Source organism: Schistocerca nitens, chromosome 6 (genome assembly GCF_023898315.1).
Source record: "Schistocerca nitens isolate TAMUIC-IGC-003100 chromosome 6, iqSchNite1.1, whole genome shotgun sequence".
NCBI classification, from domain to species: Eukaryota; Metazoa; Arthropoda; class Insecta; order Orthoptera; family Acrididae; genus Schistocerca; species Schistocerca nitens.
Window position 1 is genome coordinate 250,031,376 of NC_064619.1, and position 16,573 is coordinate 250,047,948.

The 16,573-nt window shown below is 38.1% G+C and overlaps 2 protein-coding genes across 4 annotated transcripts in view; one reads left to right on the top strand and one right to left on the bottom strand.

The window, feature by feature from the left end:
- The window catches only part of LOC126263631 (ATPase WRNIP1-like), an 87,732-nt gene extending 80,563 nt beyond the window's left edge, over nucleotides 1-7,169 (bottom strand). For all 3 annotated transcript variants that reach the window (XM_049960722.1, XM_049960723.1, XM_049960724.1), the window contains exon 1: nucleotides 6,815-7,169. In XM_049960722.1, coding sequence (XP_049816679.1) covers nucleotides 6,815-7,042 — 228 coding nt within the window. In that variant the 5' untranslated portion in view covers nucleotides 7,043-7,169. The remainder of the gene's footprint in view (nucleotides 1-6,814) is intronic.
- Nucleotides 7,170-7,248: 79 nt separating this feature from the next.
- LOC126263630 (protein O-mannosyltransferase 1) overlaps nucleotides 7,249-16,573 on the top strand; it is a 176,326-nt gene continuing 167,001 nt past the window's right edge. The window contains exon 1 of the mRNA XM_049960721.1: nucleotides 7,249-7,565. Coding sequence (XP_049816678.1) covers nucleotides 7,395-7,565 — 171 coding nt within the window. The 5' untranslated portion in view covers nucleotides 7,249-7,394. The remainder of the gene's footprint in view (nucleotides 7,566-16,573) is intronic.

Genomic DNA, 16,573 nt, shown 5'->3' on the forward strand with positions numbered 1-16,573 from the left:
CTTCATAACCCATTCACTGCGTGAAGGAGGAGGCAGTGAGAAGGAAAATTCATAGAATGAGAGATTGGGAAGTTATGCAGCTTTCTTTCTCCCCATACTGTAGTCCTATCTTGACTGTTGGTAAGCTAGATAATAGTGTCCACCTCATTCTTGATGCACAAGTGATAAATAAAATAATTTTGCCAGATAGGGCGTGCCCTGACAACTTAGAGTAACAATTATTAAAAATTTTTAATGTTAAACATCTCATAATAATACACTTACTAGCACGAAAAACGCAACACCCAATAAATGATGTGTAATTATCTATTTAATCAAAGTGAAGCACTTTGGCCAATTTTTTGGGACGTGGTATGTTATTGGCGTTCCTTTGCGAGCGAACAATGAAGTGTTGATTGATTATTGCACTAGCCTGAATTATTGTTTCCTGCACAATCTAGAAAATCCATCACTTAATGTGAGTGAAAAATTTTTTCCCGCTCTTGTAGCACTTATTGTTGTATCGTGAATTGTTTCCCTTTCAAATCACATGTGTTTTTAGGATCTTTCTGTGATCGTCGTACTCAGTTTCCTGGAGTAAACATGCCGTTAAGCACTGAACAAGCTGCGAAAGCTGTTGCTTTGGTGGAAGGTGGCTGGAGCATGCATTACGTTGCAGAAGTGTTGAGGACTACACCTTCCACGATTTCCAGAACTGCACAAAGGTACAGGGAAACTGGAGGCTTTGCAAGGAGACCAGGAACAGGCCCAAAGTGAGCACCATTGAAGAGAGATGACCACTTTTTACAACTTCAAGCTCTCCGCAATCGTCACACCACCACAACTTAAGCACGAAATCGACTCCACCAAGTTCAAAGGCTCATAGTTAGGAAGAGAACCATTTGAAGACTGGAGGAAGTCAATCTTCAGTCCAGAAATCTCCTACAGGTCCAGAATTCACCAGAGAGCATTGCTCAGCTTGACTACATTTCACAAGGGAACATCTTGCCTGGACAGTACAACAGCGGGATGAAGTGTTATTCATCAGAGTCGTGATTTGGCCTCCAATCACCTGACGGAACAGAGAGGGTCTGGAAATGGCCAGTGGAAAGGTATTCCCCTTGCACAGTCTCATCCAGGATGCCCTTTCAAGTTGTTTCTGTAATGGTGTCAGGAGGAATCCAATATAGCTGCAAGGGCGGATTTGATCTTCATGGAGTATTGGAGCCTTACTGCACATCAGTACGTGGAAGAAATCCTTCTGAACCATGTTGTGCCTTTCACTCCATTTATTGGTGATGATTTTACACTAATGCACGCCCACATGTTGCGAGAAATGTCCAAGAGTTCCTGGACGAAACAGGGACTCACGTTATGGGTTGGCATGCTCAGAGCCCTGATTTGAATCCTACTGAGCACGTTTGGGACCAGCTGGGGAGAAGAGACCATCAGCACTATCCAGGGACCCTATAGGAATTATGGAATGCCCTTCTGTAAGAATAGGATATGTTTCATCAATAGAGCATTACCGCATTAATCAGGAGCATGCCTGAAAGGTTAAATGCCATCTTTGGTGCAAGAGATGGTAATACACGATTTTGAAGATGCAAATAGAGGTGTTCAGATCGACTCCGAGGTCTGAGAAGTAAAGTGTGAAGTGTATAACATCAAAACAGATGTGCAGTACCCTTATGAGCTTACTCAAAATTTCCTTGAAGTATGCACCTCTGGCTTAATTTGTTTATAATCTTTCTTTTTTCACTGCTGGACACTTAGGTGGGACTGTACCACAATATTCCATTGTAATATAGTGGGTTAGTGTCATAAATTTACAATAAATCAACCCCTTAATGGCTACCCTCATCTGGGCAGAACATCTAAGACTCTTGCGCAAGTCCTATACAAATTTTCAGAGTTTGGAGTAGCCGCCAATCTAATGAAATGCCGTTTTGGTAAAGAAAAGGTTAAATTCCTTGACCACATAATATCTCAATAAGGTATACTCCCAAACCCACAGAAACTTGACACAATCAAACACTGTAGTGCAGCCCAGAATAAGAAGCAGCTAGGCCTAGTATTATTTAAAAAAAAATTTTATAACTGCAGATGCCTTGTAAAGGCTACCTCAGAGACTTAAGGAATTCCTATAATTTATGGAACGTAATTCAGAAATCAAAGTTTTGTTAATGCAAGACAAGACAACAGCCATATTACATTGTTGTGTGTGCCCTTTGCACTTACAGTCACAACTCATTTTGGCCAAAGATTGAAAAAAGATTATAAACCTACTTTGGTATTTGGATACTTTTCCTTGAATTCTACATTTAGTTCTGATATGTTGCATAGCAACAGTCTTTTTTTGCATCTGTACACGCACATTTCCCATTTTCACCGTTACTTAGTATTTTTTTCCAAGCATTATTCGGATGTAGTCATTATTTTCATAAAACTCTGACACTAGCACCTTTATTTCTAAACTCAATTGCTTACCCTGAGCCTGCTGAAGTTGTGGAAGCACTCCTAGGGTTGCTTTTATTTTTGTAGCTTGCTTTACCATATATGTAGAAACATTGAATTCCTTTGCAGTGTAGTCAATAGACCAGCTGGAAGGTGCAAGGGCAAGAATAGCTACTTTTTTTCTGGCGTGTGAATATGGCACATTTTTCGTTGAAATTGTGCACAATTTTGTCCAAATCAGAGCATTTCTGGCATGATTTCTGTTTCTTTGGAGCAGATAGTTCTTCCTCTTCCACCATTAGTGTGTCAGCTATTTTGTGTTTTAATTCCATTTGAGCTTCTTGTAGTTTTCTTCTACCATAGCTGGGCCTGTCTTTTCCCATCTTTGTGTGTCTTCATGGGAGACAAACCAAGAGCAGTCACTTAAGTATTTAATTGCTCATCCGCTGTGGTTGTGGGTGGCTGATACTCTTCGTCACTGTCATGTAAATTATCAGACTATTCTACATTTTTTAGCAGTGTAACACACCTGTAACATAACTTTTGTCCTGGTTTCATATTAAGTCCCATGCACTGATTCACTTTCAATACTGATTTTATATCAATTTCTCTGAGGCTACACTTCACTGTCTTCTTATGAATCCAAAATGGATCAAAACAACTTCTTTGTAGGAAAGAATACTTATCCAGAAAAACTTTCATATGATGATAACAAACACTAAAGTTTCCTGGAACTGTACTTCTTGTGCCCACAGGGTGTATCCCGGATCTCCATAGCAACAAATTTTGGTCCGATTCATCCAGATCATACAGTACAAAGCGAACACCACATTTTGTTCCATATGTTGTTTTATGACATCCAGATGCTTGTGCTCTACCAATACTGCAACTTGTTTGAATAAAAGCACAACTAGTACACTCTTCTTCCTCCATACTGACTTTCCACAACAGTACTGACCAGTCTGAACAAGAATCTTAAAAACATGAGTAACCTGTAACCGTTGCTTGTTTCCTTTGTTGTTCCTGCCAAACAATGACTCATTCTGTCGCTGAAAACTACCATTGTTTAACTTTCTGTTGCCTAATGGTTCCCAACAATTGCTGCAGCTTTATCTGAAACAAGCTGTCTGCATCATCACTATTACTTGCTAAATCATGTTAAAAGAAACGTAACCAAATACATCTCTGCCAACTTTTATTGTACACAAATGCCTTGCAATAACAAGTTGAAATTTTGCCACGTATTATATTATGGTCTACTTATGCAGTGTTTGAAATTTGGCTTGGACATCACTTGTCCCTTTTGTGCTACCACACTTAGAAATTCCATGTTTTTCAGGTAATTTTTCAAATTTTTGTATTTTCATGTGCATGTAACTCTGTTTGTGTGACTGATATGGGCAAGATGAGTTTGTGTTTGTTTAGGCCACATTAAGATTACCACAAAAAAATTATACCCTTTTTGAGTGAATTATATTTGGCATAGAGGGCACCTACAATATGTACCTTCTAATGTATTACATTTTTTTAATCACATTTTGGAATTTTTTATTTTCACACAAAAATATGTTGTTGGTGTTTTGATCCATAGAGTGTGTTCTCTAAGTGGATGTTACTGGGTTGTAAAAATTTTACTGGACTGTGCGGAATAGTTCCAAAGTTATTAAGACCTGAAGTTGGGTCTGAAGATAGATTGCCAGATGCATGTTGCAATTTCTGGGTCACACCACTTTCTTTCACAAGCCATAATTCTGGAACTAATTGGCAGGGGAAATCAAAATGTTGTACATGAGTGTTCCACACTTGCCACACTTGGTAGCATTGGTGTGCTAAATTTCAGCCGAATCTGAGACTATCAGCTGGAACATTTTCTCAAGTTGGTTGAATTGACATGGAATGACCCACTAGCCTGATGTATTGAACAAATTCCTCTTTGTATATCATCAACTGCACTGGAAAACTGTTCTTCTGTATACGAAGTAGCACGGTTAGTCTTCCTCTAGTAGTTCCTAACCATTTTGGCACTATGTTTCACAGATTGGCCTACCACACTAAGTCACGAATCTGAAATAAAACAATTTAACAATGGCATGTCACTCACTCGCAGAGTGAAAATGTAGACGTCAATTCAAGTCCAATGTCAGATTTGACAACTTATGGTTAAATATAACAAAGAAAGGAGTAAATTAACATGTGTGATAGGTCAGAGGTAAAAATACAGCTCCTTTAAGGCACCATAAGCCGTAGTTACACTAACCCCATGGTTACACTTACCCCACTTCACCCTCCACGTGGAAAGCTGCACAGTGTCTTACGAGGCAGAACACACCCCCAAAAAATAGTGTGTTATCACAGAACGAAAAAAGTTTAACTGGTCATATGGCAATTGCAAACAATTTCAATTCCTCTTACACAACTATTGCTGATAAATTAGTGAAGGAAAATTTTGGAAATTCACCCAATATAAAACTGCACCAATTGTGATGCACTGAAATAAACAATCTATCCACGTTTCTCAGTACATCAGGCCCAACTGAACTCCTAAATATCATTAATTCACTGAAGAGTAAATATTCAGTTGGTGCCAATGGTATCCCAGATCATATTATAAAAATATCAACAAGACACATACTCGTTCCTGTGTTAGGTATCCGCAATTCATCCTCATCCTGGTTTTCCAAAGCAGCTAAAAAGAGCAGAAGCAATACCTCTATACGAAAAAGGTGATTAGAATTGTATGAGTAACTATAGGCCTGTGTCACTACTGTTGGGTTTTCGAAAGTTATTGAAGAAGTGTTCCTCCCTAAACTGACTATATTCTTCAACTAAAATAATATTTCTGTGTGTCAACATGACTTCAGGCTGTAGCATTCAACTGAAATAGCCACTTTCAACATGACACACCATGACTTAAATTCAGTGGACAATCAAACAAAAACCTCGGGGTTATTCTTAGACTTGACGCAAGGTTCTGTTGTATATTTCGATTAAAATTACTTTGTGATTGACATTTCAGTGGGTCAAGAGGTAGGGGGCTGGGCACTGGCCAATTGCAGCAGCTGTTTCTGGGGTTCCACTGGATCACCATGTTGCCGCAAGGGTGGGAGGAGAAGGAAAGGAATGCCAAACACGCACATCTTTTGCACCACTATAAAAATATTTTCATGCAAAAAGAGCAAAATTGTATCTACTGCTGAATTTAGTACTTTTTAGTTTCAGCACAAAAACTGTGAAAAGCACAATGTCAGAGTCAGAATATTTATCATGTGATCATAAGTAAAATATTTGGCTAAAAATTTCGATTCTTTCACATCTTTCACAGGTTGCATTTGGCGGTCCTAGTTTTGATTTTCTGAAATTAAGAAACCTACACAGCAGTTAATTTGGAGAGCTTGCAGTGAAAAAAATACTGCCTCGAAATTGCTTTTTAGGTTGGAAGGAAAACCATATCTCTCTTCAATGTGGGAAAAGTACAATCTACATACTTGCAGTATGCCGCTGTGCTCATAGTCGAGGTTGTCCAAGGGCACTATGCTAAATTCTTTTGTGTGTTTTGTGTTTCTGTTTCTTGTACAGCTTTTCAAGATCCATCACATCTACAATCTAAGTTGGTGTTACAGTTACAAGATTAAAAGAAAAGAAATTGTCTGTGTGATACATTGGCCTAAGAGTAGTAGTGTCCTTGCAGTAATAAAATTAATAGCTTCCTTTTCAGTTAGTAATAATTCCTTTATCTTAACAAAGTGTTTTGTTATTTTATTTCTACATGTGTGAATGTAAAAAACTGATAATTTTGTTTTAGTTGCTGATGTACCCAAATGCAAAATGCCAAGAACAAACAAGGATCTTGCACACTACAAAAACTTCTCAAAGTTACTAAGAAAGGTTACGAAAAAGATCAAGGTATATGCATACAATGTCAGAAATCAGTAATTCCCCTCCAATTGACACAATGAATGGGGATTTGATGGTTCTTTCACAATTTAACAGTAAACTCTAATTGTAGTGAAAATAAACTTTATTATTGTTTAATAAAACTGGTTAATCTCGTATTGTGTAAGTTTATCTTCTTGTTGGTTAAATAAAATAAGATTAAACTGATTTTGATCATATATGTAAGGTGAAGACAGCCTATTCTATACATGTGTAGAAAGTGCGCGCCCGCTCGAGGGTTACATTTTCTGTCACTATTATATAGGCTCATATTGTATAGTAGTATATGTTTCATTTCTACAGCTACACCATGTCATTAATTTTGATGTTTAGAATTACCCTCTTACAATAAAACTCGCTATGTCCATTGGGATGGATCGCAGAATCTGAATACTGCACTCTGTTCATCTTAGACAGCTTTGTTATAAATGAAAATATACTTTACCTTACTGTTTTCGAAATCGGTTTCGCTGAGAAGACTTTTGGATACACTAGATGCATCACTACTCTTGTGACGTTTCGGCGTTGCTTGCTGCAGACTTGATGATCTTTTGCTGCCCGATTGTTGCGAACTGAGAAATAAACATTTATTTACATGACACTCTATTTCAACAACAGGATACTTCTTTCCACAGACGGGACAATTCACTTCGTTATCGCTCTGTTCACTCATCTTTCCCTCGTTTTATCAAAGATGTACTACGATCCCAAAGATTTTGTATGCAACGAAAGTATAGTTAGCGGCTTTTTTAAGTTTTAGTGTGGTTGATATGACAAATCACTAGCGAACTAATCAGATTTTTCATTATTCGGTTATGTAATTGACACAGAACACTACTTTCCCAATAAAATTTTTCAGAGCTCATAACTTAAGTCCCGTTATTCCTACGGTAGAGTCAAGAGTGAGTGACCTACTCGTAGGGTAGCTGCGTGTCTACGTTGATTGATATGTGTATTAACAATACGGATGCATTTGTTTTAGTGAGTAACTTTTAGAATTAATGTTTTATTTGTAACTGAATAAAATGGATGATGGAAAACGATGCAGGAAGCATCAGAATTCAGCAAAAGTCGCGAAGAAAATGGGAAAAAGTAAAACACAACACCAGGAGGAACAACGTAAGGAAGGAGCACATCTTAAAGGGAGAATAGAAAACTACGATACTTTGAAACCCTGTATGCCCGACAGAGATGAGGTAAGAGGGGCAAAGAATCTACTTCTGTTCATTATTTCTTTGCAAATGAATTATGCTTTTTTTCACGTAAGTAGAAATGCCTATGTTGATTCCCAGGGAGCGATGTGATCTTTTAGTAATTGTTGTCTGTATAGGGGGAGGTGATTGTTGCGCAAGGTGACGTTAAGAATAACTATCAATAATTGAGTATTTCATTTTGTATTATTGAAATATCATGTTTGCAAAAATCGACTGTTGATTATGTTTAAAACTTTAGTCTAAATAAATGGAAACATTCCATGCCAACTATTTTTAACGGTGTCAACATTGGAAAGATAAATAATTTACTTAGATTCAGAGAGATGAAACTGAAAAAAAGCAATATCAGATCTTAAATATTATTCCTTTTTTTAAAATTTCTTCTGATTCGTTATAAAGATATTGTAAAAATTTTGAAAAAGAATAAATAGTTTTACCAAAACTCAAGCCATATTGAATCTATATTCTCTTCTCTCCCACCCCATACTAACATTTCTGAATTTCCTGCTGTAAGAGTATTGTCCCTCCAACAGGTACTTTTACCCCACAGTCACTTATACCCCAACAACAGCTAGCTGCGGTCACCATGTCTTCAGTTCCCCACAACTTCACCTAATTTAGCTTATGAACTTTTTCTTCTTCAGAGCATACAGACATTCACTTATCCTGTGGTTTTCCTCTCACCTTGTTAGACATTGTATTTGTGGAGTAGCTGTTACAGTAAATTTTTATATGTGTTACCGCAAGAAAGTGAAACACACAATCTATGGAATTTTGTGAATTTATTATTATAATTACAATGAAGTGTTGTTTGAAAATTGTTATTGTATTTCAAATTGCATTGCACTATACTGGTTGGCACAGACAAAATTCTAGGTACTGGTTCAAATATCCACAGAGCAAAGATTCATGGTTATTCAGTACACAATAACTGTTCTTGTTGTCATACACCTGCTGAATTGAATTTGTTGATTCTTCATAGGTATCGCAGAAATAAATTCATCGATTAGAATATTTTTCAGTCTTTGCAATGAATCACTCATCTCTGCAACACAAAGTATTTTTTTGTGTTAAGTTCTTACTTTTAGTGCTTCTCCTCCTCCTGTACCACCGTTTGTGCCCACAGTGCAGACACTTTGTTGTTCTGTATCATGAACTAGCACCAATTTTCTGCCAACACTGAACTCAAACTCATATATCGGTATAGATGTACCAGTATCAACCACGTAACCCTAAGATTAAATGAGAACAACAGGATATGTTGTTAAAAAAAATCCAAAATCAAGAGCACTAAAACTCCTTTATTATAGCTTTTTTCAGTTCATTGCCAAGCCATATTCAGATCAATAAAAATTTTATCACTTTATTCATAATCTGTTGGTCTGAATCGCCCTTATTGTCATGTATAAATTAAAGTAAGTCATCATAGTCACATGCAATCGTGTGTCCCTCATTGCGCTGTACGAACAAAGAAGTAGCTGCATGATGCCTGTCAGAGAAATAGTTCTCAACAACCGTATGCTGCCTTTTATGATGCACCATGCATTTTATTTTATTTATTTATTTATGTATTTATTTATAAATCTTTATTCAGCCAAGGATCATCTCAAAATGATATAGGATTTGTCAGGGTAATACAATGAAATCAGTGGGTCAAAATATAAAAAGACACAGCATACATAACATGCTAGATGAGGATAGGACGGATAGTCTATGAGGATAGGACAGGTTGTTGGCTGTTGCCTTGATTAAGGAACCATTCTAGCATTGGCCTTAGTATCTAGGAAAACCAAGGAATACCTAAATCAGGATGGCTGGAGAGAACAACTCCATCCTCCTAAATATGAGATCAATCTCATAACAGCTGCAGTGCCTCATTTGGTATGTCCCTATTGTATGATGTTCCTTGAGTCACACACTAATGACACCTGCTGGTAACTCCTGGACTGTTTCCTTTAACTTGTAGTATAAAACATTGTTCCTCTCGTCATTGGTACACATTAAGGACACTTGCTGATGACTCGTGGACTGTGAAGATACTGCTGTGCCCCTTGCACCAACTCCAGACTCCATTTTTGCCACATTTAACTATGCACCTCTCAGGCCACCTAAAAACTTGAGTCTGTAGTCATTATCATCATGTAGTTTACAACATGTTGTCTTTTTGAAAGAAATAAACCACGATAATGCACTCAAATGTGACAAAGTGTTTTTGTTATCCCCTTTCATTACTATCCAATATTGAAACTTCCTGGCAGATTAAAACTGTGTGCCCGACCGAGACTCGAACTCGGGACCTTTGCCTTTCGCGGGCAAGTGCTCTACCAACTGAGCTACCGAAGCACGACTCACGCCCGGTGCCCACAGCTTTACTTCTGCCAGTACCTCGTCTCCTACCTTCCAAACTTTACAGAAGCTCTCCTGCGAACCTTGCAGAACTAGCACTCCTGAAAGAAAGGATATTGCGGAGACATGGCTTAGCCACAGCCTGGGGGATGTTTCCAGAATGAGATTTTCACTCTGCAGCGGAGTGTGCGCTGATATGAAACTTCCTGGCAGATTAAAACTGTGTGCCCGACCGAGACTCGAACTCGGGACCTTTGCCTTTCGCGGGCAAGTGCTCTACCAACTGAGCTACCGAAGCACGACTCACGCCCGGTGCCCACAGCTTTACTTCTGCCAGTACCTCGTCTCCTACCTTCCAAACTTTACAGAAGCTCTCCTGCGAAGTTTGGAAGGTAGGAGACGAGGTACTGGCAGAAGTAAAGCTGTGGGCACCGGGCGTGAGTCGTGCTTCGGTAGCTCAGTTGGTAGAGCACTTGCCCGCGAAAGGCAAAGGTCCCGAGTTCGAGTCTCGGTCGGGCACACAGTTTTAATCTGCCAGGAAGTTTCGTATCAGCGCACACTCCGCTGCAGAGTGAAAATCTCATTCTGGAAACATCCCCCAGGCTGTGGCTAAGCCATGTCTCCGCAATATCCTTTCTTTCAGGAGTGCTAGTTCTGCAAGGTTCGCAGGAGAGCTTCTGTAAAGTTTGGAAGGTAGGAGACGAGGTACTGGCAGAAGTAAAGCTGTGGGCACCGGGCGTGAGTCGTGCTTCGGTAGCTCAGTTGGTAGAGCACTTGCCCGCGAAAGGCAAAGGTCCCGAGTTCGAGTCTCGGTCGGGCACACAGTTTTAATCTGCCAGGAAGTTTCATATCAGCGCACACTCCGCTGCAGAGTGAAAATCTCATTCTGGAAATATCCAATATTCTAAGTGATTATTAATAGTGTAGTGTGCATTACTTTTGAGGATAATTTTAGTTGCTTTTTTAGACAGACGTACTTAAGTAATCTTTTTCATTGCCTTTGGTAGTTTGAACTACCACCTTAATGTTGGTGGTGAGATTTGTGTGCCTCAGAGCTATGCTGGTGGCAGCTGTGTGAGATTGGTCAGAAGGAGAGAAACCAGACAAATAGTAGTCCACCTATGGACCCCCCTTTCTTGCGAGTATGTAGGAGGCAACTGCATGGACCTAAGTGTGACATTACTTCCACATGCTTATCAGGCTTTGTATGTTTTCTTTGTCTTTCTGTTGGCCTTCCTTGGCCAACCCTGGTCCCCCCCCCCCCCCCCCCCAGCACCACCCTCCAGGTTGTTGTTTTTGATGCCTGTTTTTCATTTTGTTTTTCTATGTTTGATGTCAGAGGCAGAGGAGAAGATAGACTTCGGTATGGTGATGAGGACAGAAGAGGGAAATTGCTGCACGTGTTCGCAGAGAGGCTGCTACAAACAGTGACTGATTCATATTCAGTGGCTGAATTTGTCTGGGCATCCATCTGCGTATGTGGAAAGGAATGGGTTACTACCACATAAGTTTTTCCTATGAGACACATAGTACGGCTCTCCTTGTAAAAGAATACAGAGGTGAAACTTCCCCTCAGTAGTATCTCCAGGAGGGGATTATATTGATATCAAATATAGATGTGCTGGAGGAGGATGAAGAAGGAAAGGGCAAGCAGGACTATGAAGAAGGAAGAGAAGTTCAGGGTCGGAACATTGAATGTGTTCACATTATTACAGGCTGGCAAACTTGAAAATGCCACACAAGAAATGATGAAGAATAGACAGGATTTATTAGGTATGTATGAACGGAGATTTTTTTTGGGGGGTGGGGGTGGGTAAGAGAGAGTTGAATAGTGGAGAGTACAAATTGTCTTATTCAGGCAAGGAGAAGAGTGGCAACTGTGGTGTGGCAGTTGTGATAGGGAAACTGCTGATGAAAAATGCATTGAAACTGGAATACCCAGATGAAAGACTGATGATGAGTTCAAGAAATGACAAGAAGGATTTCATTATAATACAAATATACATGCCAACAAGTCAGCACACTGACGAGGAAGTAGAAGAATATTATGAAAAGTTTGAAGAAGTTATGGATAAAGAAAAAAGAAACACTTGCATCATCACAATGGGGGATTTGAATGCTGTGGTAGGAGAGGGAAAAGAAGGGGGAGTGATTAGAAGATTTTCATTGGGAAATAAGATTACAGCAGTGAAGGCTGTTTAATTTCTGCAGAGAAAATTCTCTTGTGTTTGAAAGCACATTGTTTTAACATCACAGGAGACAAAGATGTATGTGGATACTAGATTGAATGACAACAGGTACCAAATTGATTATATCATAATTCAGAATATGTACAAAAACTGCCTAAAGAGTGCCAGAACACACCATGAAGCAGAAATAGATTCCCCTCACAGCTTGATGGTGGTGGACTTGCAAATAAGGTTGAAGAGAGTGAGAGGAAGAAAATCAAGAGAAAAATTTGACCTAGAAAGACTAAAGGAAGAAGATAAATATACTGAAGTGGAAAACACATGTATGTCAAAATGGGATAGAGATCCTAATGGAGAAAGTGCAAATGAGGAATGGAAGTGGAGAAAGTGCAAATGAGGAATGGAAGAGAAGGAGACAAAATCTTAAGGATTCTGCAGAGGAAGTTGTAGGGGTGAGAAAGTTTGAGAGAATAAGGGAAGAATGGGTAACAAAGACAGTGCCAGGTAGGATGGAAGAAAGAAGGAAACAGAAGACAATAGGAACTGAGGAAGGGAGAAGAATGTGCAGAACACTGAATAATGAATTGGGGGATAGAAACAGAACCGGCAAGGAAGATGTGGGTGAAAGTGAGATATGAAGAAATAGAGAAAATAGAAAAGGAAGGAAAATACAAAATGATGTATAGATTAGCTCCTGACCTCATCTTTGAAGCAAATAAAAGCAGGACAAGTATGGGAATAGAGAGAAGTGATGGTACTAATTGAGTCATTTTTATTTATTTATGTAGTCCTTCAAATCCTACCTGTATAGAATATATACAAGGGTATTGGACATGGTTAAGTATTTACAAGATAAAATACAGTTTGTATTGCATTTCTAATGACTAGATATTGAAGTAATTTAACAAAGAATCATACATACAACAACACATTACAGGCAACATGCAAAGTAGGATATTCATAATGCTTCTTTATTTTTGTTGTTTGGCTTCTAGGTACTCTGTCAGAGTGTAAAAGCAATGATCAATTAAATTTGCCTTAAGTTCAGCTTCAAAACTGCCGAGTTTGCTTACTGATTTGACATGGTTAGGCAGATTATTGTAAATCTTTATCCCAGTATGTAGTGTGCCTTTTTGGCACAATTGATGTTCTCACCTGTTTCTTATGAAGGTCAGATTTTTGCCTCGTATTGTATGCATGTATATCTTCATTTTTTAAGAAGACATATGGGCGTCTATCAATATATTGTTTGATGATGAAAACTGATGTTTCGTAGATAAAAATGCAAGGAAGAGGAAGAACTGACAGTTTTTTTGAATATGGGTCTGCATGATTTTGTATTGTTTACCCCTTTAATAATTCTTAATATTCTCTATTGCATCCTGAAAAGTTTAATATTTGTTGTTGCATTGCCCCAGAAGATTATGCCATATTTAATTAGAGTGCACGTAGGAGTAGTATACATTTAACAGGATGGCTTTGCTGCAACAAGTTTTTAAGATCATGTAGCAGGTTTTACTTAGTTTTCTTTGGAAGTATTCAATGTGTACCTCCCATTTTGTGTTATTCTGGAGCCAGGGTCCCAGAAATTTTGTGCTGTCACACTTTCAAGAACTCTGTCCCAAGTTCGATTCGTATGTTTGGTCGTGTCTTCCTTTTAAATTATAGAAGATCAGTGCTACTGTCTCTTCTTTGTTTATAATTAGGTTGTTATAGCTGAACCACTGTTCATTGTTTGGATAGTGCAATCTTTTAGTTTTCTTCTGTTTTGCCACTAATAAGGAAGCTTGTATCGTCTGCAAATTGGAGGGTAGTTTGGCAATACTTGTTGTACATAAGATCTTTGACATAGAGGAGAAACAGAATGGGTCCTAGTACTGATCCTTGAGGGACGCCATATTTCACGTTTTCATATCCTGAATATTAGTAGCTGATTTTCTTGTGGTCGGTGTATTGCACATAGGTATGTCCTGAGCCACTCATTGGATATACCTCTAATTCCTAATTGCTCAAGCTTCTGCAGTAGGGCATTATGGTCAATGATGTCAAAAGCTGTAGATAAATCAAGACATATGCCCATCACAAACTCACTTGCATCCAGTTTTGCATAGATTTCATTAAGAAATTCAAATGTTGCACTTTCAGTTGAATAGCCTTTCCTGAAGCCATGCTGTGCAGGAGAGAGGATTTTTTTTTTTTTTAAGGGAATCAGACAATCTCTTATAAAAAAAATTTCTAAAATTTTTGAAAATAGGGCTATAGGTCTATAATTTGAAACATGTTCTGGATTTCCCTTTTTGAGCAGTGGTGTCAGTTTTGCTGTTTTTAAGCATGAAGGGAAGGTTCCTGATGCCAGCGAGCTGCTGCACAAGTGTGTCAAGGGTTCAGCTAAGGCAAGACAGCATTTTTTAATAATTGCATCTGGTATTCCATCAATTCCACATGAGTACCCTGTTTTCAAGGTTTTTATAACTGATAAAATTTCTTCAGTCTTTGTGTGTGAAAGGAACAATGATATAGACACATTTCTCATGCTATTGGATGATGGAGGTGATATTTTGTTGTGTTCTTCCAGTCCACTCACCAACTGTTCACTTACGTTTGCAAAATATTTGTTGAAGGTCCCTGCAATTTTTAGTGGGCAAGAAATCATAACATAAGTTTATATTTTTATATTGTTTAGTTTCACTTGTTGTTTGATTTTTTATAACTTCCCATATAGCTTTAGACTTGTTTTTTGAATTTTCAATGTATTTGTCATTTGCCATTGTTTTAGCTTTCCTTACAACATTTTTGAGAATCATCTTGTAATTCTTCAGGTACATATGAAATTCATGAGGCATGTTCTGTATTTTTGCTTTATTGTGTAATCTTCTTTTCTGTGCGCAAGAGATTCTAATACCTGTTGTAATCCGTTTGTTCTTTTGGAAGTTGGTTGACATTTTTGTTTTTTAATGGAAATACAGTGTCAAAGTATGACATGAAGATTTCCATGAATTTTTCAAACTTTTTGTTAGTATTTTCACAAGTATACACTTCATACCAGGTTTCTGCACTTAGTCTCTGTATAAAGAAGTTTATTTGTTCGTTAGTGAATTTTCTTGTTTCTTTTACATGTTCCTCTTTCTCAGTTGTTTCACTTGGGGTGTGTAAAGCAATAAACTGTGCATAGTGATCACTGAAGCCAGTATTGAGATTTCTGGCACAGAAATTTGATTTACATTTGTGTTTATTAATCTCTGATCAATTGTTGAGCTAGTTGTTGGTGTAACTCTTGTAGGAGAATCTATGGTGGCTTTTAGAGAAGAAAAGCAGTGTCAAGAAATGTTAGGATTTTAGAACAATAACTTTGATTTCTCATGCAGCAAGAGTTCTACTACAGATGATAAAGAGGGAAAGGTACAAGAGATGCATTTGGACTACTAAGAATTATATGTGAGAGATACATTGGAAGAGGAAGATAAATTTATGTTGTTTTCATGATTTGTTGAAAGCCTTTGATGGAGTACAGTCAAATAAATTAATGGACATTCTAAGAAAGAATAGTGTCAACTGGAAGGATAGAAGGCTAATTAAGAACCTATACCTACAACAGAAAATATGAGTACAGATTGGGAATGGGATGACAGAGGAAAGTACTTTTGGAAGGGGAATGAGACAAGAGTTGTATCTTTTCCCAATACTGTTTAACTGATATTTGGAGCTAATTATTGAGAAATGTGTCAAGAAAAAGAGGAGTGCAGGTTGGTGATAGGAGGGTACTGTGTACTCCATTTGCAGATGATATGGTGTTTTGGCAGAATGTGAAAACAACTATTACTGGAATGCTAAAAGAATTAAATGAGACGTGTGAGGAACTCTGAAAGAGAATTAATAAGAAAAAGACAAAGTGTATTGTGATAAGTGCAAGGAAAGTAAGAACAATTACAAAGGCAGGACATGAAGGTATAGAACAAGTTAGTGCTTTCAGATATCTGGGAAGACTACTTACAGATGATATGAGATGTAATAAGGAGGTGAAAACATGTATAAAAATTGCCAAGAAGGCATTTAATAAGAAGAGGAGGCTTCTATGTAGGTGCATGGACAGGGATCTAAGGAAGGGTCTGGCGGGATACTTTATATGGAGCTCAGACATGGACACTGAGAAAGAGGAAGAAAGACAACTAGAAGCATTTGAGATGTGGATTTGGAGGAGAATGGAAGGGATGAAATGGGTAGACAAAGTGAGAAATTAGGTGGTGCTGTATTAGAAGAGTGAGGGAATGAATTATTCTTATGGCGCTTTTCTCCAGTTTAAAAACTGTGTCAATGTTTCGTGCCTTCAATCTTCAGAAAAGAATCCCATAGCTAAGAAATGAGTGTATGTAGGCCTAGCATGTCACCATAAGACATTGGCTGATGCCAAAAACTTAAAGAGTCATGCTGATGACAGTCTTTTATCCAGTATCTTTG